The sequence below is a fragment of the Orycteropus afer genome, unplaced genomic scaffold (assembly GCF_000298275.1).
Source record: "Orycteropus afer afer isolate SDZICR_OR568_19922 unplaced genomic scaffold, OryAfe1.0 scaffold00017, whole genome shotgun sequence".
In the NCBI taxonomy this organism is placed as follows: domain Eukaryota; kingdom Metazoa; phylum Chordata; class Mammalia; order Tubulidentata; family Orycteropodidae; genus Orycteropus; species Orycteropus afer.
The window spans coordinates 4,564,797-4,589,493 of NW_006921604.1; the positions used below are offsets into that span (position 1 = coordinate 4,564,797).

Sequence of the window (24,697 nt, forward strand, 5' to 3'; positions counted from 1 at the left end):
CACTGCATGGACACACCACACTTTCTTTAGCCATTCATTAGTTAATGGTCATTTGGCTTCTTTTCACTTTTTGCTTATTATGAATAATGCTATGAACATTTGTGTACTCTGATGTGTGTTAACTCGGCTGGGCCATGATTCTCAATGGTTTGGCAGTTATGATGTAGTCATCCCCCATAATGAGATCTGATATAATGTAATCACCTCCATGATGAGACTGGATCTGTTGTTAGCAGCCAATCAGTTGAAAGGAAGTTTTCTCAGGGGTGTGGCCTGCTTCCAAAATATATGGACATTCTGACAAAGCTCTCAGGCTTTTTGGTCTACATGGACCCTGCATCTGACTTATCATCCTCTCACGTCTGGTTCTTTGGATTTGAACTAGTAGCCTGCCATACTGCCCATCAATTCTGTGACTCTTGCCTTTGCAGTCTATGAGTCAGTAGCCTGCTATCTTACTTGCCAGTCTTGGATTTATCAGCCAGCAGCCTGCTGTGTCACCTGCTGATATTGGACTTGTCAGTCCCTATAGCTATATGAGTCAGGAGATGCCTCTACCCTGATGTCTGACCCACAGACTTGGGACTTGTCAGCCTCTACAACTGCATTTCCTTGAGATAAATCAGTCTCTCTCTCTCTTTCTCTCTGTCTGTGTGTGTGTGTGTGTGTGTGCAAATATATGGAGCTCTGATGGTGTAGTGTCTAAGGTTGATGGTTCAAACCCACCAGCCACTCCTTGGAAGGAAGGCTGGGCGATCTAATTCTGTAGTGATACCGCCTCAGAAACCCAAGGAGGGTTAACTATGAGTCGGATCTGACTTGACAGCAGTGAGTTTGGTTTTCTATGTATGTATCATTGGTTTTGCATTTCTAGAGAACTCAGCCTCAGATATGCACAAATTTTTGTGTTTCTCAATTCTCTTGTGGAAAAGGTTTTCATATATGCATAGGAGTGAAACTGCTGGGCCACACGGTAATTCTTTGAAAAATTGCCACACTGTTTTCTAAAGCAGCTACACCATCTTACATTTCCACCAGCTCTTCATGAGGGCTCAATTTCTTCACATTTCACCAACACTTGTTACTGTTTGTCTTTTTTATTCTAGCCATCCGAGTGGGGTGAAGTGGCACATCACTGTGGTTTTGATCTGCATTTCCCTAATGACTAATGTGAGGAGCCCTGTTGGCACAACGGTAAAGTCCTGATACCCACAAGTTTAAAGAATAGAACACATTCAGCAGCTCCACAGGAAAAAGACCTGGTGATCTGTTCTCATAAAGATTACAGCCTAGAAAACCCTATGGGGCAGTTCTACTCTGGCGTGAGGTGGCTAGGAGTTGAAAATGGACTCAGCAGTACCTAACACCAACAATGACTAATGATGTACAGCATATTTTCATGTTCTTATTGGTCATTTGTGTATCTCCTTTGGGGAAGTGTCCATTCACATCCTTTGCCCATTTTTAAATTGGATTAGTTGTCTTTTAATCGTTGATTGTAAGAGTTTTTTTTTAATATATCCTGGATACTATATCCTTATCAGATATCCAAATATTATTTCCCATTTTGGGGGTTGTCTTTTCACCTTCATAATGTCTTTTGATACACAAAAGTTTTTCACTTTGATAAAGTCCAACTTACCTATTTTTTTCTTTTGTTGCTATTTTTGGTATTATATCTTAGAAATCAGTGCCCAATCCAAGATCACAAAGATTTACACTTATGTTTTCTTAGAAGAGTTTCATAGCTTTAGTTTTTATACTAGGACTTTGATCCATTTGGAGTTAATTCTTGTGTACTGTGTGAGGTAAGAGCCCTGTTTTATTGTTCTGCATATAGAGATCCAGTTGTCCCAGAACTATTTGTTGAAAAAATTATTCTTTCCTCATTGAATGGTCCTGGTTGTTATTTTGTTGTTGTTGTTATGTGCCGTCGAGTCGGCCCCGACTCATAGCGACCCCTCCTTGGGTTACCGAGGCAGTATCACTACGGAAGTAGGATTGCCCAACCTTCCTTCCGAGGAGTGGCTGGTGGGTTTGAACCGCCAGCCGTCTGGTTAGCAGGCAAGTGCCTTAGCCACTATGCTACCAGAGCTCCCTTATCAAAAACCAATTGACCATAAATATTGGGTTCTTTCTAGACTGTTAATTCTATGCCATTGATCTATATGTCTATCCTTTTGCCAGTACTATACAGCATTAAGTATTGTAGTTTTGTCCTAAGTTTTCAAAGTATGAGTCAAAGTATCAGTCCTTCAAGTTTTTCAAGATTGTTCTGACTATTCTGAGTCTCTTACTTTTCATATGAATTTTAGGATCAGTTTGTCAACTTCTCAAAAAAGTCATCTTGGATATATGCACACCCATGTTCATTGCAGCACTATTTACAACAGCCAAAAGATGGAAACAACCTAGATGTCCATCAACTGAGGAATGGATAACCAAACTATGGTACATACACACAATGGAATACTATGCAACCCTAAAGAATAAATGATCTATACTTTCCAATTAGTTGTCAATAACCTGGAGGGGGTGGTTAGGAATGACAGCCTAGACAGGGAGCCATGATACCAAGAGCCAGGCCACCTTGAAAGAGCCATGAGATCACACACACAGTAAACCAGAGTTAAGGAGAAAACTACTCACTTATCCAGCAGGTTCTCCCTTGGTACCCGGACCTTGTCAAATATTAAAATTCCATTATCCACACCATGCAGACCTAGAAAGAAAAGAAATGAAATGGAGCTGCAAGGGGAAAATCTATGTGATCATCAGAAATATTGCCCCACTACTTTCCAGATTTATTTCCATTAAAATGAAAAATCCTTTATTTTCCTTCCAGAGCCATTGATGCTTTTTATTTGGTTCCAGGAGAGAGGTCGTTGTTTGCTTGTGTCCTCGGAGAACCATGTCTGTGTCTTTGGCCTAGCTAGCCCACTCCTCCCTAAGGAGAACTCTTCCTTCTGCATAGCCCATATGTTTGGGCCTCGGGTAGGGGATCTGGGGGTGTTGAGGCACATCTATCTGCCCAAGAAGTTACTGTGATTAAGGAAGAGAAATTACTAAGCAAATGAAAGAACATGAAACTGAACACAGAGAAGGCAGAACTCAAATTTCTCCTACCTCTTGGTGCCTCCTACCCAGCACATGGGGTGAATTTGTGAAAGCACATGCCTAACAGGCAAGGGAAAACGGATAGCAGTGGCTTAATGGCCTTAACAGTTTCTGAAATCTTCAAGACCCATCTCCCAATAATACCCACTGGAATCTGGGGTCTACTTTTTTGTTCATAACCACTTAGGGAGATTTAATCTGGTAGAAAATAATATTTATTTAGAAAATGTCTTTATTTAGAACATCACCAGTTGACAAGGACAAGCTTGCATTTGGGAGCTTACAAGGAAACCAAAGCAGACTTTCTGAAATCGCCAGTGTTTCAAACGCCTGGCACCACTTCACAAGAGCTGGGCCTACCCCTGGGCTCTCAACAACACTTGACACATGCGTTGCTTTCAAGGGGCTGGGTCCAATAAGGCCATAACTCACCCCTCAAGATAAATTTAAAACACTTGCAAACCCACCTGCAGTCCATTTCTGCAGCTGTTCCAATGGCCTGAATGAAACTAAGTTCCTCCACTAAGCCTCTATCTTCTTCCCTGTTCTCTCCCTCACCTCTTTCTTTTTATGCTCGTTTTCTCCTTCTCCCTCCACCCCTCTCAAGGTCCCTGAGTGGTACAAATGGTTTGGCCTCAACCAAAAGGCTGGCAGTTCAAACCCACCCAGCAGTGCCAGAGAAGGAAGGCCTGGTGATCTGCTTCCATCAAAATTCCAAAAAAAAAAAAAAACCTCACCACCATCAAGTTTGATTCTGTAAATCTTTACAGAAGCAGACTACAAATCTGTACAGAAGCAGACCACCTCATCTTTCTTCCACAGAGCGGCTGGTGGGTTCGAACCACTGATCTTTGATTAGCAGCCAAATGCCTTAACCACTATACCACCAGAGCTCTTTTCCACTAAAATTACAGCCAAGAAAATCCTATGGAACTCAATTTTACTCTGTAACACATGGAGTTCCCATGAATCACTCCACAGCAACAGGATTTGTTTTTGTTTTTGTTTTTGTTTTTTTAGGTCCACCCCTTTCTTTGGCTTGGGTTGGCCTCGGCTAGGATGGCCAATGGAGCCCACAGGCATGGCTGGTCTCACCGAGCCAATCCTCAGGACTCATTGAGACCTCATCAGCACAAACGCCAAGCTGGTGGCTTAGGAGCAGAAGGGGTAGACTCCACTTACCCTTTGAGAGCTTACAAGCCTAAAAAGGAGAGAGAGTCAGAGCAACATCAAAGCAAAGTTGGAGAAGTTAAGAGAAAATGAGACCAAAGAATATTCATCAACAGCAACCTGCAACATCTTCTAACAGTTCTATGTAAAAGACTCTGGATTCAGCTTCAAGAATCAGAGTCTTCTCAATTTTCTCTGACTTCAGAGTTTCAGTGAGTTAGGTTAGATTCTCCTTTGGGTGGTGGTGTAGGGAGCAAGCAGGAAATGCCAATGAGAGTAGAAGAGGTGTAACCTGGGAACTCACCTTCTTTGTACATCATGTCAATAGTTGTCACTCCTGGATACAAGTTTCCATTTTCATCCCGGATAGGCACAATGAAACAGTGGGGCCCTAAGAAAGGAGAAGAGACAGAGTTATTAAACTCTCCAATTTTTTTAAGAAAAGAATAAAGTTTAATTAAGTTCCTGGAATAGCATAAAATTATTTTGATCCCAAAACCCATTCATTTCTCTGACTGTGCACTGCACATATAGTGGGTAATGTTAAAATGTCCCGGCAAATTGTATCATCATGTATATTTAAGAGATAAAGTATCTAAGAACTGAATTTTTAAAAAGATAAAAACAGCTCTATGGGAAAAAAAGGGAGTGTGGAAACCAAGTTTGCTGGTCTGATAGAGCCTGGTGCAACCCCTGAGACTATGGCCCCTAGCTGCCCTTCAGGTATGGAATTGAACCTACTCCTGTGGCTTCTAGCCAAACAAATGACAGGCCTATGAGGTGAACATTTACATTAGGTAGATACACTCTTTGGAGAGATCAATCATGGGAGAATAGAAGGGCTGTGTATGCACAGAGAGACAGCTCCTGGAGGCAGAAGTGCGTGGAGGGAAGGATACAAGGAAGAGGTGGCTATGCGGAGGAAGTGAGAAGAGAGCTGTTGCATTGTGGGAGACTACAGTCAATGTCATGAGACAGTGTATATGAACTGCTGTATGGAAAACGAACTTGCTTTGTAAACTTTCACCCAACTCACAAAAATTAAAAAAATAAAATAAAAACAGCCCTATGAAATGAAGTTTTGTGTAAAGTACCCATTGACAAATAGTAGTAAAGAGAATGATTCCAGTTTTCTGTGTTGGTGACAAACCTTGAGATCTTCCATTTATAATGAGCTGGGCAAAGACTGTAGCATAGTCCCCATGCATTGCATTGCCGATGTACATCTTCTCTGCACTTTCACACGGTGTGTTAATTACAAACTCCTGCACAGAGACAGCAGAGCAACAGACTATATATCCTTTCTCATGGCTCATATCAACCTCTTGACTCAATGCAGTGAATACTGTGAAAACAGATCCACATGGTACAGCCCCACATATTCAGGTGATTTCGCAAACTCGCAGCACAGAAGACAAGCAGTCAGTCGCCTGGCTGAACCTCATGTAGTTAACATTGCTACGTTATCACCTCAATTCACAAATTTTACCTCCACCACCACTTCCAAAATTATAGTACTTTTTAAATGCATACTCTAATTAGGAAAATAAGCTGCCAATTTTCCATCAATAAAAGATGTTCCTTCCTTTACAGTCCCTTCTTTGTAATGTTGGGCTGAATGTATGCTATTAGGCTGAGCCGGCCTGGCTTTCAACTTTCATATATAAAGTCTTTCCTCAATTATTAATCTCTTTCTCTCTAGACTACTTCATACTGGAATGTTTACTTTCAGACAATCCAATACCAGTTTTAAAAAAAAAAAAAAAAGTCATCAAATTGACTCCAACTCATGATGACCAGTGTGTGTCAGGGTAGAACTATGTATGCTCCACAGGATTTTCAATGGCAAATTTTCTAGAAGCAGATTTCTAGGGCTTTCTTCTGAGTAGACTCAAACTTCTAATCTTTCAGCTAACAACTAAACACGTTAACCATTTGCACCATCCAGGGACAGACAATCCAACACCAAAATCATTTTCTAAAATCCTTGATGATATAGACTAAGCCCTCCACACACTCAGCCCGCCTGCAAAGTTCACAAGAAAGAACAGAATATCTGATGATCCGGGGCCCTAATTGGATCGTTCCAAAGCTCACGTCTTATGTTTTTCGTTTTGTCGCTGGTCTTTTCTCCTTCTGGAAAAATGACTTGGTTCCACGGTTGATAGGACCTTGAACATCCCTGCCTCTATGACATGGGTCTGCTGCTTAAACATCAATAAAGTAACCAGAGACTGGAATTTTATGACTGCATGCAAGCCAGGCTAACTCCATGCCACCACTGCATAGAGTATCAGGCCACATAACTTGGATTTTTATATAAAAAAGGAAATTTTATTTAAGGCTTTGGATGACTATTTCAGAATCCACTTCTTTATTTTCCTGACCAATTTTATATTAATAATTTTATATTAATAAAATTTTATATTAATAAAAGATTCAAAAAAGAGGTTTGTACATATAAGCCCTTAAACAAAACACCTGTAAATGATTCCCTATCTAGTGAAGGAAAGAACACCAGACGGTACCACTGTTGTCTCTGTAAAATGACCAAGGATTCCAGCTCCAGTCTGAAAACCTATGCTGGTCAGAAAGAGTCCAGAGGAAAATGGGGGCTTTTTGTTTTCAGCCTCTGCTCAAAGCTTGACCTCCTTTTCCATCCTCTCTGAAACAAAGTACAAGGAACAAGCCAGTACAAGGACGATGATGGGAACGCTCTCCTTTATTTCTTGCTTCTTCCCAATCCTATTCACCAATTGGTTCACATTTATACCTCTTCTTGCCCAGAAGCACTACCTTTAACTGCCAGCTCTGGACACAGGGTACCTGGGACAGAAGGGGGAGCTCAGGGAAATGGCAGAAGCGCAGAAGAACAGCAAATTTAATTGGAGTTGAGAATATTGACGTGCTGGCTGAACTAAACCAACAAGCTATTGATCACACAAAGATTATCTCAGATTTCAGATTTTAAAGTACATAGACTACACTTTTTCCTTCTGGCCAAGAAATACAGTTTTGAAGCCTAAGACAACATTCTCTGACTAGTGTTTGCACAGAGAAACTTGTAACATGTGCAAGTGCTTTTCAGAAATGTAAGTGGACACACAGAAGTCTCTGGAGTCCACCATTGTCTTGTCGGGCCAGCCATAACTTCTCAAAAAGAGGAGTTACTTAAAGCTGAGGTACAGTAAAACAATAAGATAATAACAACAACACAACTCATGTGGGTGGAGTGGTGATTACAACTCGGAGGAAGGAAGGGAACTAAGAAAGGAAATACTGGCTGGCAGAATAGATCTGGTGGGGTGGGGTGGGGAGAAGAGCACGATGCCATCCATCCCCGTAAACATCTGATACACTCTGTGGAAGGAGGTTTGTCACTTCTGGCAAAACACTGGATTTGGAAAGCCTGCCTCAGCCAAAATGCTAGAGTTAAAGCTGGATCTAAATAATGCACACCATGTGTGTCAGTTACTCTTGAAATTGTTTGTTGAAGGTCAACAAAATGGTCAAAGCTGTGAGCACTAAAAAGATGGCTTTGCCAGAGAGCTCCTTAATTGACCAACCCCACTTATTTTTTTGCTAATTAGTATGAAATGTAAAGGTAAATCTCTCTCTTACCTCTTAACTATCCACACCACTACCCTAATCCACTTCCCTCCACAAAATAAAAATGAATAACTAAAAAATGTAATAGATTTAAACAGCCCTTGAGGGAGAGAAGGCTCATCTGATATGCTCTAACATTTTAAAGGGGAAATGAAGGGGAAAGCACAGAAACCAATGAAGGGAGAAATCCATTCCCTGCAATGTCAGATCTCAGTGGCTTGGGTTTCTGATGGGCTTGTTGTCTCTCCCACCCTCATGGGAGACAAAGCGCTCACCAGAGCCTCCTCCTCATTATTACTTCAACTTCACAACTCCCCTACGAGAAAGCGGTAGCTGCTGGGGCACACCAGGTAGCTAAATCATTTATGCTATTTGGGGAAAATGGGACCAACACAGGGAAATGATTTTTGTGAGAAAAGAAAATAGTTGTCAGAAGAAAGAAATAAGTAAGAAGTGTGGGTTTCTCCCCACTAACAACCTCAATGCCATGGTTTGGGGAAGGAAAAACTGGCCAGCCAAAACCCAAAAGATGTTGGCTCAGGGTCCCATCACTGGCTGTTAAGAGCAGTTCTCCTTGAACCTAAGACTCATCAACTAACATCACAACCATAGGAAGCATGGTTCACATAACCTCTGTGAGCCTCAATGTCCTCATCCAATCAAGATAAAGTGTTGCAAGCAGTTAAGGCACTTGGCTGCTAACTGAAAGGTTGGTAGTCTCCACCCAAAAGTGCCTCAAAGAAAGGCCTGACAATCTATTTTTAAAATGAGCCATTAAAAACCTTATGGAGCAAGGGGTTCTACTATGAAACACATGGGGTTACCACAAGTCAGAATCAACTGGTCAAGTGCAACTGGTTACTGGAATAAGACCATAAAACATTTAACAAAATGCTATATGCTTAGCCTAGTGCCTAGCACATAAGTGCTCAATTAACAGTGATGGCTCAATGTTATGTACATGGGATTATTGTTGTGAGGAAATACATACTCTACAAAGTGAATGTGACACAGAGCTTAGAATAGGTTGTTGTCGTTATTAGGTACCATCAAGTTGACTCCAACTCAAAGTATAATAGAACAAAACAGTGCCTATCCTGTGCCATCCTCACAAGCCTTGCTATGCTTGACCCTATTATCACAGCACAGCCACTGTGTCAGTCCATCTTGTTGAAGGTCTTCCCCTTTTTTCACTAACCCTCTACTTTACCAAGCATGCTATGCTTCTCCAGGGACTTGGCGCTTCTGACAACATGACGAAATTAGGTGAAATTAAGTCTGGCCATTCTCACTTCTAAGGAGTATTCTGGCCATACTTTTTCCAAGACAGATTTGTTCATTCTTCTGGCAGTCTATACTGTTTTCAGTATTTTTTGCCAAGACCACAATTCAAAGGCATCAATTCTTCTTCAATCTTCCTTACTCACTGTCCAGCTTTCACATGCATATGAGGCTACTGAAAATACCATGGCTTGGATCAGGCACACATTAATCTTCAAAGTGACATCTTTGCTCTTTAACACTTGAAGGAAATCCTTTGTAGCAGATTTTCTCACTGCAATATGTCATCTGATTTCCTGACTATACTTCCATGAGCACTGATTGTGAATCCAAGAAAAATGAAACCCCTGACAACTTCAATCTTATCACCATTTACTGTGATGTTGCTTATTGGTCCAGTTATGAAGATTTTTGTTTTCTTTATGTTGAGGTGTAATCCATACTGAAGGCTGTAGTCTTTGATTTTCATCAGTAAGTGCTTCAAGTCAACTTCACCTACAGCAAGCAAAGTTGTGTCATCTGTGTATCACAGGTCATTAATGAGTTTTCCTCCAATCCTGATGCTGCATTCTTCTACATACAGTCCTGCTTCTTATTTCCTCAGCATCAGACTGAATGAATATAGTGAAAGGATACAACCCTGATACACACCTTTCCTTTCAGTATCTCCTTGTTCTGTTCAAATGACTGCCTCTTGGTCTATGGATAGGTTCCTCAGGAGCACAATTAAGTTTTCTTGAATTCTCATTCTTCACAATTTTATTCATAATCTGTTATAATCCACACAGTCAAATGCCTTTGCATAGTCAATAAAACACAGGTAAACATCTTTCTGGTATTCTTTACCTTCAGCCAAGATCCATCTGACATTGGCAATGATATCCTTCATTCTACACCCTCTTCTTAATTCAGCTTGATTTTCTGGCATTTCCCTATCGAAGTACTACTGCAAATATTTTCAAATTATCTTCAGCAAAATTTTACTTGTGTGTGATATTAATGATATTGTTCAATAATTCCAGCATTCTGTTGGACAACCTTTCTTTGGAATGGGCACAAATCTGGATCTCTTTCAGTTGGTTGGAAGAGGTAGCTGTCTTCCAAATTTCTTGGCATAAAAGAGTGAACATTCCCAGTATTGCATCTATTTGTTGAAACACTTCAATGGGTATTCTGTCAATTTCCAAAGCCTTTGTTTTCGCCAATTCCTTCAGTGCAGCTTGGACTTCTTCCTTCAGTACTATCAGTTCTTGATCATATGCTACCTCCTGAAGTGGTTGAACTTCAACCAATTATTTTTTGGTACAATGACTCTGAATTCCATCCATCTTCTTCTGATGCTTCTTGCATCGTTCAATAGATCCTTCAATACTGCAATTTGAGGCTTGAATTTTTTCTTTGGTTCTTTCAGCTTTGGAAATGCCGAGCATGTACTACACTTTAGGTTTTCTAGTTCTAGGTCTTTGCACATTTCATTATCATACTTTACTTTGTCTTCTCAAGCTGCCCTTTGAAATTTGCTGTTCAGCTCTTTTATTTCATTTCTTCCATTTGCTTTTGCTGCTCTCCATTCAAGAGCAAGTTTCAGAGTCTATTCTGATATCCATTTTGGTTTTTTATTTCTTTCCTGTCTTTTTAATGACCTTTTACTTTCTTCATGTATGATGTTCTTGATATTATCTCACAGCTCATAAGGTCTTCGGTCAATGGTATGCAATGCATCAAATCTATTCTCCAGATGGTCTCTAAATTCCAGTGGGATATAATCAAGGTTGTATTTTGGCCCTCCTGGACTTGTACAATTTTCTTCAGCTTCATCTTGAACTTGCATATGAGTAATTGATGGTCTGTTCCACAATCAACTCCTGGCCTTGTTCTGAATGATGATATTGAGCTTCTCCATCACCTCGTTCCACAGATGTAGTCAATCAATTCCCGTGTATTCCATCCGGTGCAGTTCATGTGTATAGCAGTCACTTCTGTTGTTGAAAAAGGTACTTGCAAAAAATAAGTCATTGGTCATACAAAATTCTATCATGCAGTCTCCAGCTTCATTTCTGCCACCAAGGCCATATTTTCCAACTACTGATCCTTCTTTGTTTCTAACTTTCCCATTCCAATCACCAGCAATTATTAATACATCTTGATTGCACTTTCGGTCAATTTCAAAATGCAGAAGCTTGTAAAAAATCTTCAGTTATGTCATCTTTGGCTTTAGTGATTGGTGTGTAAATATGAATAACAGTCATATTAACTGATCTTCCTTGTAGGAATATAGATATTATCCTATCACTGAGAGCATTGTACTACAAGATAGATCTTGAAATGTTCTTTTTGATGATAAATGCTATGCCATAATTCTTCAATTTGTTATTCACAGCATAGTAGACCATATTATTGTCTGATTCAAAATGGCCAATCTCAGTCCATTTCAGCTCAGTAATGTCTAGGGTATCAATCTTTATAGCAGCATTTACTCTTGCTCTCACTATGACTTTGGACACCACTGCCTACTATAGAGAACTAGCATCAGGGCAGGCGGAAAAGCAGGGCATCCTCCAATAGAGCCATTACCTGAAACTCTCACTCTAAGCACTGTAAGGCCCTGGGTAATGAATGTCTGATTATGGACAACTCGTACTTGCCCTTTAGTGTTATATGTTTGCCACCATTTTGAAGTGATTAAATCAACTCCTACTCACATGAAATTCATCACAATCACTTGCTGCATGTGCAGTTTTTAAATCACTGAAATGGCTTCCAGTCTTTTCTTACACTACAGTAAAGCTCATAAGAACTGCATGCACCTGTTCCAACTTACCTACTTAAATTCAACTTAAAGACACACTTAGGAATGGAATTCTTTCATAACTTGGGGACTACCTGTACCTCCAACTATCATTCTTGCATCAGGAAAACTGCTAACAAAATTCCAGTTTCTAAAGGAGAAGTTCAGCAAGCATATAGAAAAGAAAGAGTCACACACATGTGCAAACACACATCCACCCACACTTGGACACATGCTTGCACTCAGGTATTTACACAGAACTATTTCTAGAAAGAACCTTGAAATATATTTATTCCCTTGTAGTTATTTGAAAGACTTTCACCAATAATAAACAAGAAACTGAAATAAGTAGATATCCACTGCTATGAAGTCAATTCCGACTCATGGAGAGCCCCATTGAGTTTCCAAGGCTGTAAGTCTTTACAGAAGTAGATTTCCTCATCTTCCTCCCATGGAGTAGCTAACGGGTTTGAACCACTGACCTCTGATGAGCAGACGAATGCCTTACCCACCGTGCCACCAGAGCTCCTTGAAATAAGTAGACAGTTTCTTTCTTTATTCAGAGGGGAGGAGAAAGCTAAAAGATGGTGGGATGGGTATAGAGCAGAGTTTTTCACATTCCCTTTACCTTTTAGTGAGGAGAGAAATCAATTTAGAGGGTCTTGAAAAACATTTTCTTAAAAAAATAATAATGAAAAGGAGAAGGAAAGGAAGAAAAACAAACAGAAGGGAAGGAGAAAGAAGGGAAGAGAGGGGCACAAACACGTATCTAATAACTATGGATTTATTTGGTTCTTGTTGTTGAGAATAAACAGCAAAACCGGAACAATTTGACAATTTCTGCATGTACCATTTAGTGACACTGATTACACTCTTGGAGTTATGCAACCATTCTCACCCTCCTTTTCTGAGTTGTTCTTCTCCTAGTAACATGAACTCACTGCCCTCTAAAGTTCCTGTCTAATCTTTTGAGTTGCTGTTGTCAATTTGTTCCCATAGTGGTAGCTCTGAAGGAGGTCTGATAGTGCAGTGGTTAAGGCACTTGCCTGCTAACTAAAAGATCAGTGGTTGAAATCCACCAGCCGCCCATGGAAGAAAGATCCATAAAGATTTACAGCCTTGGAAACCCTCTGGGGGTTGGTATGAGTCAGAATTGACTTGATGGCAATGAGTTTGGTTTGTGTGTGTGTGTGGGTGGGTGGGTGGGTGTTTGAGGTAGCTCTTAAAATAGCATAATGCTCAAGGCAGACTTTTTTAACTAGTTAAGCTAAACTACTGTTTGGTTTTAAGAAGACTGTAGGGTATACTTTTGGTTTAAGGTTTAAAGATTATCTGAGGGCAACAGATTTAGAAATGTCCAACCTTCATGGCTCTAGGAAGTCTGGAGTCCATGAGAAGTTGAAATTCTGTTCTGCATTTTCCTCCTTTAGTTCAGGATTCTTCTATGGAACCTTTGATCAAAATGTTCAGTAACAGTAGCTAGCCACCATCCAGTTCTTCTGGTCTCATGGCAAAGGAGGCAGCTGTTCATGGAGGGAAGTAGCCACATATTCCATGTTCTCCTCCTATTCCGATTCTCCCTCCTCTGGTTTTCCAAGTGAATAAAGATCAATTTTTGTGCCTTGGGTGGCTGCTTACAAGCTTTTAAGATCCCAGGCACTTATCAATGAACTAAAAGGTAGAACAGAAGCAGTAAACATTATTAGGCCAATTAGCTGGACAATGAATAAGGAAGATCGAAGAATTGATGCCTTTGGAATATGGTGTTGGCAAAATACATTGAATATTCCATGGACTGCCACAAGAACAAACAAATCTATCTTGGAAGAAGTACAGCCAGAGTGCTAGAAGTGAGCATGGTGTAACTTCTTCTCATGTACTTTAGACATGTTATCAGGAGGGACTAATCCCTGGAGAAGGACATCATGCTTCAAAGAGTACAGGGTTAGCAAAAAAGAGGAAGACTCAATAAAATGGATTGGTACAGTGGTTGCAACAATGGGCTCAAGCATAGCAATGATTGTGAGGAAGGGGCGGGACTGGGCAATATTTTGTTGTTTTGTGCACAGGGTCACTATGAGTCAGAACCAACTTGACAGCACTAACAATAACAACAAACGGGATGTCCCATGAAACCAGGATCCTAAACCTCCAAACCAAGGAACCAAATCCCATGAGGTTTTTAGTTATATATAAGCAGTCTCAGCAGCTACTCTTTTATTTGTCTTTGTTGTAAATGTATCCATCACAACATTCACCAACTCAACTTTTTACAGGTGTACAACTTGTTTATATCAATAACAATAGTCAGCTTTGCAACCCTACTCTTAATCAATGTGATACTTCAATCACTAATTAACCCTCCTTTCCCCTTCTCTCTCACCCCTAGTAACCACTAATAAACTTTATTCTCTATAGATCTGCCTTGTCTTTTTATATAAATGAGGTTATACAGTATTTGTCCTTTTGTGACTGATTTATTTTTAACACTGTCCATAGAAGAAGACACCTATGGAGATACATGCCATACCTGGAGCAGCTGAAGCCATTGAGTAACAAGATCTGGGTTTCCAGGGTTCCTGACTGCACCACCAAATAGCCAAGTAGAAAGGAAGGGAAGAAAAAGTATCAGAGGTGCACACAGTAAAGGTAGTAAAGGTAAGAGTATTTTGTGAAGCTTTTGTTTCAGTTGATACGTAAACTTTTACTGCAAGTCACAATTAAGCTCATATGTGTAACACCAGTATAGAGGGCTTGGGTCCTGGTAAGGAAGCCCCAGCACAGACAGTGCCTCCCGCCTTCCCTGACGCATGGTGCCACAGAAAGTGACTCCAAGATTGGTTTCCTTGCCAACTAAGGCTGCCACTTTTAGGATCAAAAACAAAATGGCTTCAGTACTGTTATACTGTTGTCGTAGAACTGTCACAAGGGATTAAATTAACAAGTGCATGTAAAGTGCTTAGAGCAGTGCTGGTGCACTGTGGGTGTTGTATAAGTGTATAATGACTCATGAAGGCTTAAAGAACAGGTCCACCTCTACAAAAACACTTGTTCTGAATCTGACCTCCTTACACAGATGGTGTGGACCTGAACTCAAAGAAGAGGAAAGTCGGTCCTGTACAGGTGTCCTGCTGCCCTGAACTGTGGAATGATGGGCAGAATCCTCACCTGTGCAAAGAGGTCAAAAGTGGCTTCGGTCTGGATCCCTCTCACGTTGCTCCCATGGCCCTTCTCGGTCATTGCAAACATCCCAGTGTATTTCTGCTCCTGGAGTTTACCAGATGGTAGAAGGGAATTAACCAGCTGGATGGTTGTTCTAACTGCAGACCTCTCAGACCATCAAGAATGGTTGCGAGAACAAGAGCGATGAGTTGCAGATAATTACAAAAATTTAGGGAGCATAGTATGTAAGGCATTTGCCTGATAACCAGAAGGCTGGCAGTTCAAACTCACAAGCCACTCCTTGGAAGGAAGGTTGGGAAATCTACTTCTGTAATGATACCACCTTGGAAACTCAAGGAGGGGTCACTATGAATCAAAATACTCTACAGCAGTGAGTTTAGTTTTTATAAAAATTTAGCCTAATGACTTCTAATGTTATCTTAACAATATGACAGATTCAATGCAACAGAAAAAAAAAGACAGTCTCAAAATATCTATCAAAATAACTATCTCAGAATGAGATAGTTCTCATTCTGAACAAGGTTCTTGCTGACTAATTCTGTTTCTTTTTCTGTAAAACATACATACATACACACATACATATATAAACACACACACATCTAACTATTCTGAATTTTTAAGGTTCTCCATAGAAGAAGACATCTATGGAGATACATATCATACCTGGAGTGGCTGAAGCCATTTAGTAATGTGTTCTGGGCTTCCAAGATTCCTGATAGCACCACCAAATAGCCAGTAAATTATTCCACACTGGAAACAAGGAACACAAATTATTATTGGCAACAGTCAACAATTTAGTGACAATTAAAATCACTGGTCAAATTCCAATCAACAATCACGTATTTAGTTTACGGAGCTTTACAGAGGTCCCACAAGTGGCTTCCACATCCTTCCCCTTAGTTGCCTCTCTACAGACATGGCTCAGGGGTCACTCTTTGGGAGAGGTCATTCCCAACTTCACACAATGTCAGTCCTCCATCCTCAGGGCTGCCAGCTCATGCCATCAAATGACTATTCTGAATGCTTATTCTACTTCATCTTCTCAGGATCTAGCTTAGTGCCTAGTATGTGTAAGACATGCAACAAAACATTTGTACAAAGATCACAGGTGTTGACCACAGGTTGCAGGGGTGAGTCCTGCTATGAGAAACAGTCTTTAAAGATGAAGGATGATGGAAGAGGTAATGCTGCAAAATGAGGAAGCACTTGTTTTGTTCGGGATGAGTCAAAACCAAAACCAAACCTACTGCCCTCAAGTCAATTCTGACTGGTGGTGACCCAACATGTTACAGAGTAGAACTACTCCAAAAGGTTTTCTGGCTATAATCTTTATGGAAGCAGATCACCCAGTCTTTCTTTCACAGCACCACTGGGTGAGTTCAAACTGCTAATCTTTAGGTTAGTAGTGCAGCACAAACCATTCCTCAAATCCTACTTCAGCAACCCACTAGTTATGGGATTCTGGACAATGACGTAGTAGCCTCAGTTTCCTTTTCAGACAAATGGAGTGAATGACGGGCACACTCATTACATAGCTTGCAAACAATCCAGGTGCTGTGCACCATACACACAAGCTCACTGATTCTCGTAACAATCCTGTGAAGAAAAGATCATCATCACTGTCCGCTTGACAGATGAGGACACTAGGATTCAGAGAGGGGACAGGACTTGCTCAAGGCTGCGTCCTAAAAAGTGGGCCAACCTAGGGTTCAAACCCAAGTTGCCTTATGCCTATTAGTACTTCATAGGGTTGCTGCAAGGATACAACAGGAATCAAATACCAAGTATTTTGCCTGATATCTTGTAAACATTAGGAAAGTACAGCTGAGGAGGAGGAAGAAGAAGAGCAGCTTGAGGAGGGCCATTTGGACGGATCAGAGTGACTGACTGCAAAGATAAGAAGAGTTCAAGTTAACAAGCATTTGCTGTGACTACAGGTCAGCATCCCTTCCCCTATCCCCTCCCAGCCATACAATCCCAATTATCCTCTGAGTACCCTACTCCCCCAGAATCAGTCCAAGTGTTTGTGGGTGATGTTGATCCCCACCCAGGCTTTAGGGTGAGCCCATGACCCGGGACTGGACAATTCGTATAACAGCAGGCTTGTAGCCACAGAGATGGCTTCAGGGATGGACTGTGATCCAGGTGGTCCAATCAGATTGGCCATTGGGGGACAGGTAGGTAAGCTACATGGCGAAGAGAAGCTCTCTCTTTTTTGATGCAGTAGAGCCTGGGAGATGGAGGCCTGATTCTCCTGGCAGCATTGTGCCATCACATGAGCTTGGGGAGGGGAGCACAGGGCAGAGCAGAGCTGAGAGACCAGGTCCTGCAGGCTTATACCTAAAGACTGCCACATCCTGGGCTCTTCAATTACAAGCAGAAAATAAATGCCTTTCTTGGATTTGCAAATTTGAATTGGACATTTTTGTTTTTGTTTCGGCCACTGCAAGTGAATATGCCACAGTGTGCCTAGGGAAGACTAAGTCTGCTCAGGCAAATGGGAAGGAACAGCATCTCCACACTGAAGTACACACTCAAGTTTAAGATCTGTCTTAGCCTCTCTCGAGAACTAGTTCCTTCACAGCACAGGTGTAATCACCTGGCACCAAATGCATGAAATGGTGCCCTACCTATTCCAAGAGCCCTGACCAGCTAAAATGTAATAACGTCCTGACAAGCAAAGTTCACTAATAACATCTGACATATGAAGGGCTCCTCATATGGAGCAGCACTAAATATCTTTGGAAGATGTGTCATGCCTGATTACTTAGTATGCTTCTCAGTAGAATCATCATAAGCACTGCAAATTGCATTACTAATTCCAACCCAGGAACCAATCCAAAAAATACTTTTTTTCCTGTAAGCCACCTTATAAGTCAAGCTAAAAAAAAAAAAAAAAATCTTTTTCTAAAACTAATTTTTGCACCTTTCAGTCTCTTTGGTAGGTGTGTAATACATTCTTTACAATATATTCCTTTCTGATATTAAAGTTGTGTGCCAACTTGGCTGAGCCATGATTCTTAGTGGGTTAGCAGTTATGATGTAGGCATCCCCCATGATGAGATCCGATATAATGTAATCACCTCCATGACAAGATCTGCTATGAGCCAATCAGTTGAAAGAGAGTATCCTCAGGGGTGTGGCTTGCTTCCAATATATACAGACATCCTGACAAAGCTTCTCTGGCTTTCTACTCCAACTAGATAACTGCATCTGGCTCACCATCATCTGACCTCCAGTTCTTGGTCTTGAACTAGTGGCCTGCTATATTGCCTGCTGACCTTAAGACTGTTGTCTTCATAGCCTGTGAATGAACAGCCACCATCTTACCTGCCAATCTTGTATTTTTCAGACTTTGAAGCCAGCAGCCTACTGCATTGCCTGCCAATCTTGGGTTCATCAGCCCCTGCAGCTCTGTGAGTCAGGAGAAGCCTCCAGCTTGATGTCCAACCCACAGACTTGGGACTTGCCAGCCTCTACAACCATGTGACCATTTCCTTAAGATAAATTTCTGTCTATTCATCTATATCTATCTATAAGTTTCACCAGTTTTGCTTCTCTAGAGAAGTCAGACTAAGACATTCCTTTTCTAGATTTAAATCCTTTCTTCCTCTGCAGGAAGGAAGATTGTTTTGAAAACTAGAGTTTTTTATTCACATTTTTAAAACCTCCATTCACCAAGTGCAGTCAGTAGGAGCACTGAACTGGGTGAATGAAACCTGCTAATTTGCACACTAGACTTCAGAAAACTGTAGAGCTAACAGAGGTGTCATCTACATGACCCCAGTCCATGTAGTCAGTTAAAACATGGGGATGTTTCCCCAAGTGCTAACCAACATAGGATAAAAGCCACATTCTCTGAATGGTAGGTAATCTAACCAAAATGGGCCAAGTGCAATGGGAGCAACTGGAAGGTTTGGAGAGATGACTTCCACGACCTGACTTATGATTTCAATGGATGCCTCTGCCTCCTGGGAAGGGAACTGCCTGGGAATGTACCATGGTGGGGCCAGAAGGATGGAGCCCAGCTAGTGGCTACTGAAGTGGGCAAGTGAGTACTAGTGGCAGCTCAGAGTACAAACGTAATCATCAAGGAAGTGAAAAGTAGGGAATTCAGAGTAAATTTGAGACACAGAGCTGAGAGGTTGGATTTGGGAAGAAGAAACGAGAGGACTCCAGGGCAATACCTGGGTCTTTGGCCTAAGTTGACAGATGCATGGAAGCCCATTGACTTGAAGGAGGAGCCAGGGAAAAGCCAGAGAGGAAGATAGGGACTATTCTTTGATTAGGAGTAATTAAGACATACATGTTAAGACTGGCAGGAGACAGGCATAAATCCATCAAGAGGGAGCAGCATGAAGCTTCCTCCAGAAAGAGCACTTTGTTCACTGCTGTCATCACCATCCAGTGCCCTGACCTCTAGAAAACCTCAAGGAATAGGACAAAGAGAGGTCAGTTTTCTCTGACAGAGACTGGGTAAAGCAGTAGCAAATGAATAACAACAGAAAGGATACTTAGTGACAATCTTAACTTTAAACATGCCCCCACCTTGCATTGCTTTTTTGGGGAAGCGCTCTCTCTCCTCTCTCACTTATGTGGAGGAGAGAAAGGACAGCTACACCATTTGGAGAATGATGTGATGACAACATGCCCCACAAGAAACTGCAGCAGTCTCAGGAGGCCACAAGCAGAGATATCCGGGGGCTCGGAGCTGCAGTCAGAACAGGCCAAATGGGCCAAAGGATGGGTCTCTTAACTTCCAAATGGAGACCAGAAGGAGGCCTCCAACAGTGGCAGGGAAGTCTGGTCTTCTAAAGGTGGGAGCACAAGTTGGTCTCACCTCAATCTACTAACAGAGCTACTACCTAGAAGACTTGGGAAGTGCTTCTCTCAGGAGAATTACATCCCCATCACTTATTGAGCTCCTGCTACATGCCAGGCATAGCACAGAGTTCCTCGCAGGCATTATCAATTTAAATCTGTGTACAGCCTTATGGAAAGGGCATTAGCAACGCCATCTTTACAGAAAACTGATGTGCAGATGCATGAAGAAACTTCCCTGGATCATGACTGATAAATCCTAGAGGGAGAGCATGAACTCATGTTGTTCACACTGTTACTTTGCTGTGATAGAGCAGAGTGTCTTCCATAAGGGCAAGAGCCTTGCTGCACCACAGCTGTGACAGGCCAGGCCTTGCTTACAGAGCAGCCAGACAGCAGGTCTCCTAAACAGCCATCAAGTGCACTCAGACTCTTTTCATTCCAAGGACAAATGAGATACATTGAGGCCCTGGAAGTGTGTTTCAGATGATGGTAAATGCAGAAAAGAACTTAAGATGTCTCAAACAAGGAAAGAAGAAATCAGTCATGGGGAAGAAGAAAAGGAAGCATGTCACGTTTCTTTTGGCCTTCCAGATCACATCAACATTTTTGGCAGAAGACCTTGGGCTGGATCCCAAGCTAGAGTGGGGATTCAAAACCATCAGCACAGGAAACCTCTTTCCTTGGCACCCCTTGCACTTTCCTGGCCCCCTCACTGTGAGTCACTCAGAGCCAGACCCGGCCCTGCCAGCATTTAGCTGTGTAAGGACAATCATGTTTGTCCAAAGCACTCAGGGATACCCAGAGCCTCAAGATAAACATAGGCCTGGAGGAAGAGAAAAAATGGGCCCAGGGGATGGGACTTTGACGGATTTGAGGCTGATGCCCCTCCTCAAGTTGACAGCCAGCTCACACAAAGGTGCAGAGGAGACCTGGTAGGGGCCACAAGCTGCTTTGGGTCAGACATAGACAAGAGGATCTAGGGACTCCCTGACCAGCCCAGAGTTTACAAGAATTATTACCAATGCAATATGTCCCTCTCCCTGACATCTCCCTGCATTGCCAACGTAAAAGACACCCTTGGCCCTCCTGGGTGGGCTTGGCGACACAATCCACACTTTCCTCTGTTTAGGACTTCCAATCTTAGGAGAAAAATTCCCCAGCAATAACTGATATAGTGAGGGGGCAAAAGAGGTAATAATAATGATGTATTTTGATTCTATTTTATCCCTGTTTTATGACCCTTTATTTATTCAGCAATAATCATTCATTGAACTCCTACTATGTACCAAGACTGTTGAGGTGACAATCTCCAAGGAATTTTCCTTCTGGTGAAGGTAAGAGACATAAAGTTATCAATCACACAAATAAATATATGAATTCAAAATGAGCTATGGGCTATGATGGGACACTATAAGGTACAAAGACAGACAACAATAAGTAGATGGGCTCTAAACTGCAGGTCTGGGGAAGGCTTCCCAGAGGAAAGGACACTTGAGCTGGGACCTAAAGAATGAGCAGGTGCCAGAGTCAGGAAGGTGAAGGAAGACAGGCAGTCAAGCTAAGGGTGGGGGACAAGAGTGGTCCAATGAGGAACCAAGAGAAGGTTGGTTCTCTCCTAGGAGCTCGTAGGAGGACAGGGCAGCATGTGTCTGGAGAAGTGAGCAGGGCCAGACCTTGCAGGGACCCATAGGCCACATAAAGGACTGGGGGCAGGGGGTTACAAAGCTGTAGAGTGGTTTTAAGTAGGGGAGTGATGTAATCAGAGGAGCATTTTAAAAATCCTGTTTCTTTAAGTCTACTCAAATTTTCTTCCAGGATACTGAGAAGTACAACTTTTCTTTACCTTTTTATGGAAATTTTCAAACAAAATAGACGAGTTTAATGAACTCAACAATGACCAACTCAACTCTGGTGGCATAGTGCCTAAGGCATCTGACTACTAACCAGAGGGCTGGGAGTTCAAACCCACCAGTCACTCCTCAGAAGGAAAGTTGGGCAATCTACTTCCATAGAGATACCACCTCGGAAACCCAAGGAGGGGTCGCTATGAGTTGGATCCGACTCGACAGCAGTGGGTATTCCCTTACATCTCCTAAAACCAGTAACCTGTTGCCCCAATTTCAACACATGGCAAGCCCATGTGTGACAGACTAAAATTCTGCTCCATTGGTTTTAATGGCTGATTTTTCAGAAGTAAATCACCAGGGCTTTCTTCCAAGGAGCCTCTGGATAGACTCAAACCTCCAAACTTCAGTTAGCATCGGAGCACATTAACCATTCTCCACCCTTCCTATACCCCCTGGTTATCTTGAAATTTATCCTAGTCATCATATCACTTCACCCCTAACCATTTCATGATGCATCTGTCAAAGATAAAGACTGTTTATAAACATAACTATAAAACCATTATCCTGCCTAAAAAATACAACAATAATTCCTTAATACCATCAAATGTCCAATATTGAAATTTCTCCAACTTACAAATAATTTTTCTTAATGGTTTTTTTTGTCTGAACAATGGATCTAAATAAAGTCCATGCACTGCAATTGTTGAAATGTTTGTTTTAAACAAGCTCCTACTCCTCATCCATTCAAACATTCACTGAGTAACTCTATGCATCCGGTGCAAGACCAAGGAGACAGAGGCGAGGGCTCTCCATTCAGAGAGCTGGCATATCCAATGAAGATTTCCCCACAGTCACAATCCATCAGAGGTTTAACCAAAGAGAAGGGAGGTGGCAGCAATATGACAACTGCACAAACTGACTGGAAATCATGAGTCTAGACCAGAACCCTCCAGTATTTCTGAGAGGTGGCATATTGGTCAGAACTCAACTGCACTATTCTCTCAGTAAGCCACAGTCAATCTATATATAAATAAAACCAAAGGGAAAATAAATACATGACTGAATATAATAAAGACAAGTCAAGAGGGATGGTTGTGAGGCATAGCATTTTGAAAAAAATCCATTCCAATAAGGACAAGGTAACATCTTTAATTCCTTCCTTTTCAAGGAAAGCATCTGTTCATGAAAGTGACTCAGTGAAGAGTGGAAGTGTCCATTCTTCTTACCTTCACTCCTGTGGCCATGTCAGCTATGGAGAGGACTTCTCCAATGACAAGGCTTCGACTGACAAAATTCTTCGTTTTCTCTGCCTGAAAGCATGACAGACCCAATGTCAAATTTTCCTTACACTTTTCTGGTCTATTAAATTAAAAATTTTGTAATAAGCATATATTACTTTTATAATAAAAATTCAACACACTAAAAGCCATTTTAAAATTAGGAAATAATTCCACCACTTTACTGAAGTAAACTTTTTCATCTTCTTTAATGTGGCCTTCTGGTCTTTGACCACATGCAACCTGTTATACCAACCAGTTCCCATTGAGTCAACTCTGACTCATGGCAAACCCATGTGTGTCACAGTAGAACTGTGCTCCCTAGGGTTTTCAATGGCTGATTTTTTGGAAGTAGACAGCCAGCCCTTTCTTCTGAGGAGTCTCTGGGTGAACTTGAACCTCCAACCTTTCAGTTAGCAACTAAGCAAGTTAAAACCATTTGCACCACCCAGGAACTCCACAGATACATAATGTTTAAATATTCTTTCCTACACAGTAGAAGACCAACTACTCAGGCCTTGCTTTGCCTTAACCAGGTTTGTCCCTTACAGCTGCCAAGTGTGCCCTTTGCAGGCCTGACTCCCTCATGATTCTGTCCAGCTCTACTGATAGGTGCCACTGGCCTGCAGCCTATCTGCACTGATGCTCTAACCAACAAGGAATGACTTATGTGCAGGTGACAGATTTGCTGTAATGACAGAGGACCAGGAAGGTTTCAGAATATTTTGGACACAGGGAAAGCACTATTCTTCTCTTTGCTTTCTCATCTGAGCCCACCTCAGGGCTTTGATTATTTAAATACCATGAGGTCCAGGCCCTCTTCTCACTCACTGAACACACACAGCAACAAATCCCAAAGCTAAGTGAGCAAGACTCTTCTCCACCTGCAAGACATAAGACAGGGCAAAAACACTGTTGCTGTTTTATTTTAAAAAATCAGAGGTAGCTGGCATGTCCTTAGAAAGTAGTGGGGCCCCTGAGGTGGCAAATTGCAATGATCTGTAGTAGGAATTAATACTAGTCTTCCTCATACATCAGTCTCCTCTGAAACTCAGCCAAAGGAAACTGGTGCTTACTGTGTGTGTGTGTGTGTGTGTGTGTGTGTGTGTGTGTGTAAACCACCCAACCATCAGTCAGGATGATAACCAACTGTCCTTGGACATCTCTCAGTTTCCACATTGGCTTAGCTCTCCCTCCAAACACACTCTTTGTTTTCTCCTTCCATAGGTTTTTACAATGTTCCTCTCAAGCATTATTAATTTTATCAAACAGCAGACTGTCAAGATTTATGACTCTTATCATGGCTCCAACCCAATGCATCTTGTATTGATTATTTCCTAAAATATCTCCAAGCTTGAGCATAAACCATTGCATGTCTCCAACTTCACCTTACACTGGAGAGTTAGTTACTAGCAAATAATAAAAAACAAGTGTAGCAGATATATGCAGACTTTTTCAGAATATATGTGTCCTCTGTCACATGGATTCTCACAGCAATCTTCCATGTGAGGGTAAGCAGGAGAGGAATTAGTGATCCCATGTAACAGATGAAAAAGCACAGACTCACAAAATTCGAGTGACTAGTCCAACCAGGGCCACCC

The 24,697-nt window shown here is 41.6% G+C and overlaps 1 protein-coding gene across 1 annotated transcript in view; it reads right to left on the reverse strand.

Moving 5' to 3' along the window:
- ACOXL (acyl-CoA oxidase like) overlaps positions 1–23,362 on the reverse strand; it is a 613,336-nt gene extending 589,974 nt beyond the window's left edge. The window contains exons 1-7 of the mRNA XM_007959419.2: positions 23,282–23,362; positions 23,046–23,129; positions 15,812–15,898; positions 15,134–15,232; positions 5,438–5,552; positions 4,592–4,678; positions 2,650–2,722 (exon numbers count right to left, since the gene is read on the reverse strand). Coding sequence (XP_007957610.2) covers positions 2,650–2,722; positions 4,592–4,678; positions 5,438–5,552; positions 15,134–15,232; positions 15,812–15,898; positions 23,046–23,129; positions 23,282–23,362 — 626 coding nt within the window. The remainder of the gene's footprint in view (positions 1–2,649; positions 2,723–4,591; positions 4,679–5,437; positions 5,553–15,133; positions 15,233–15,811; positions 15,899–23,045; positions 23,130–23,281) is intronic.
- Between the last annotated feature and the right edge of the window lie 1,335 nt (positions 23,363–24,697).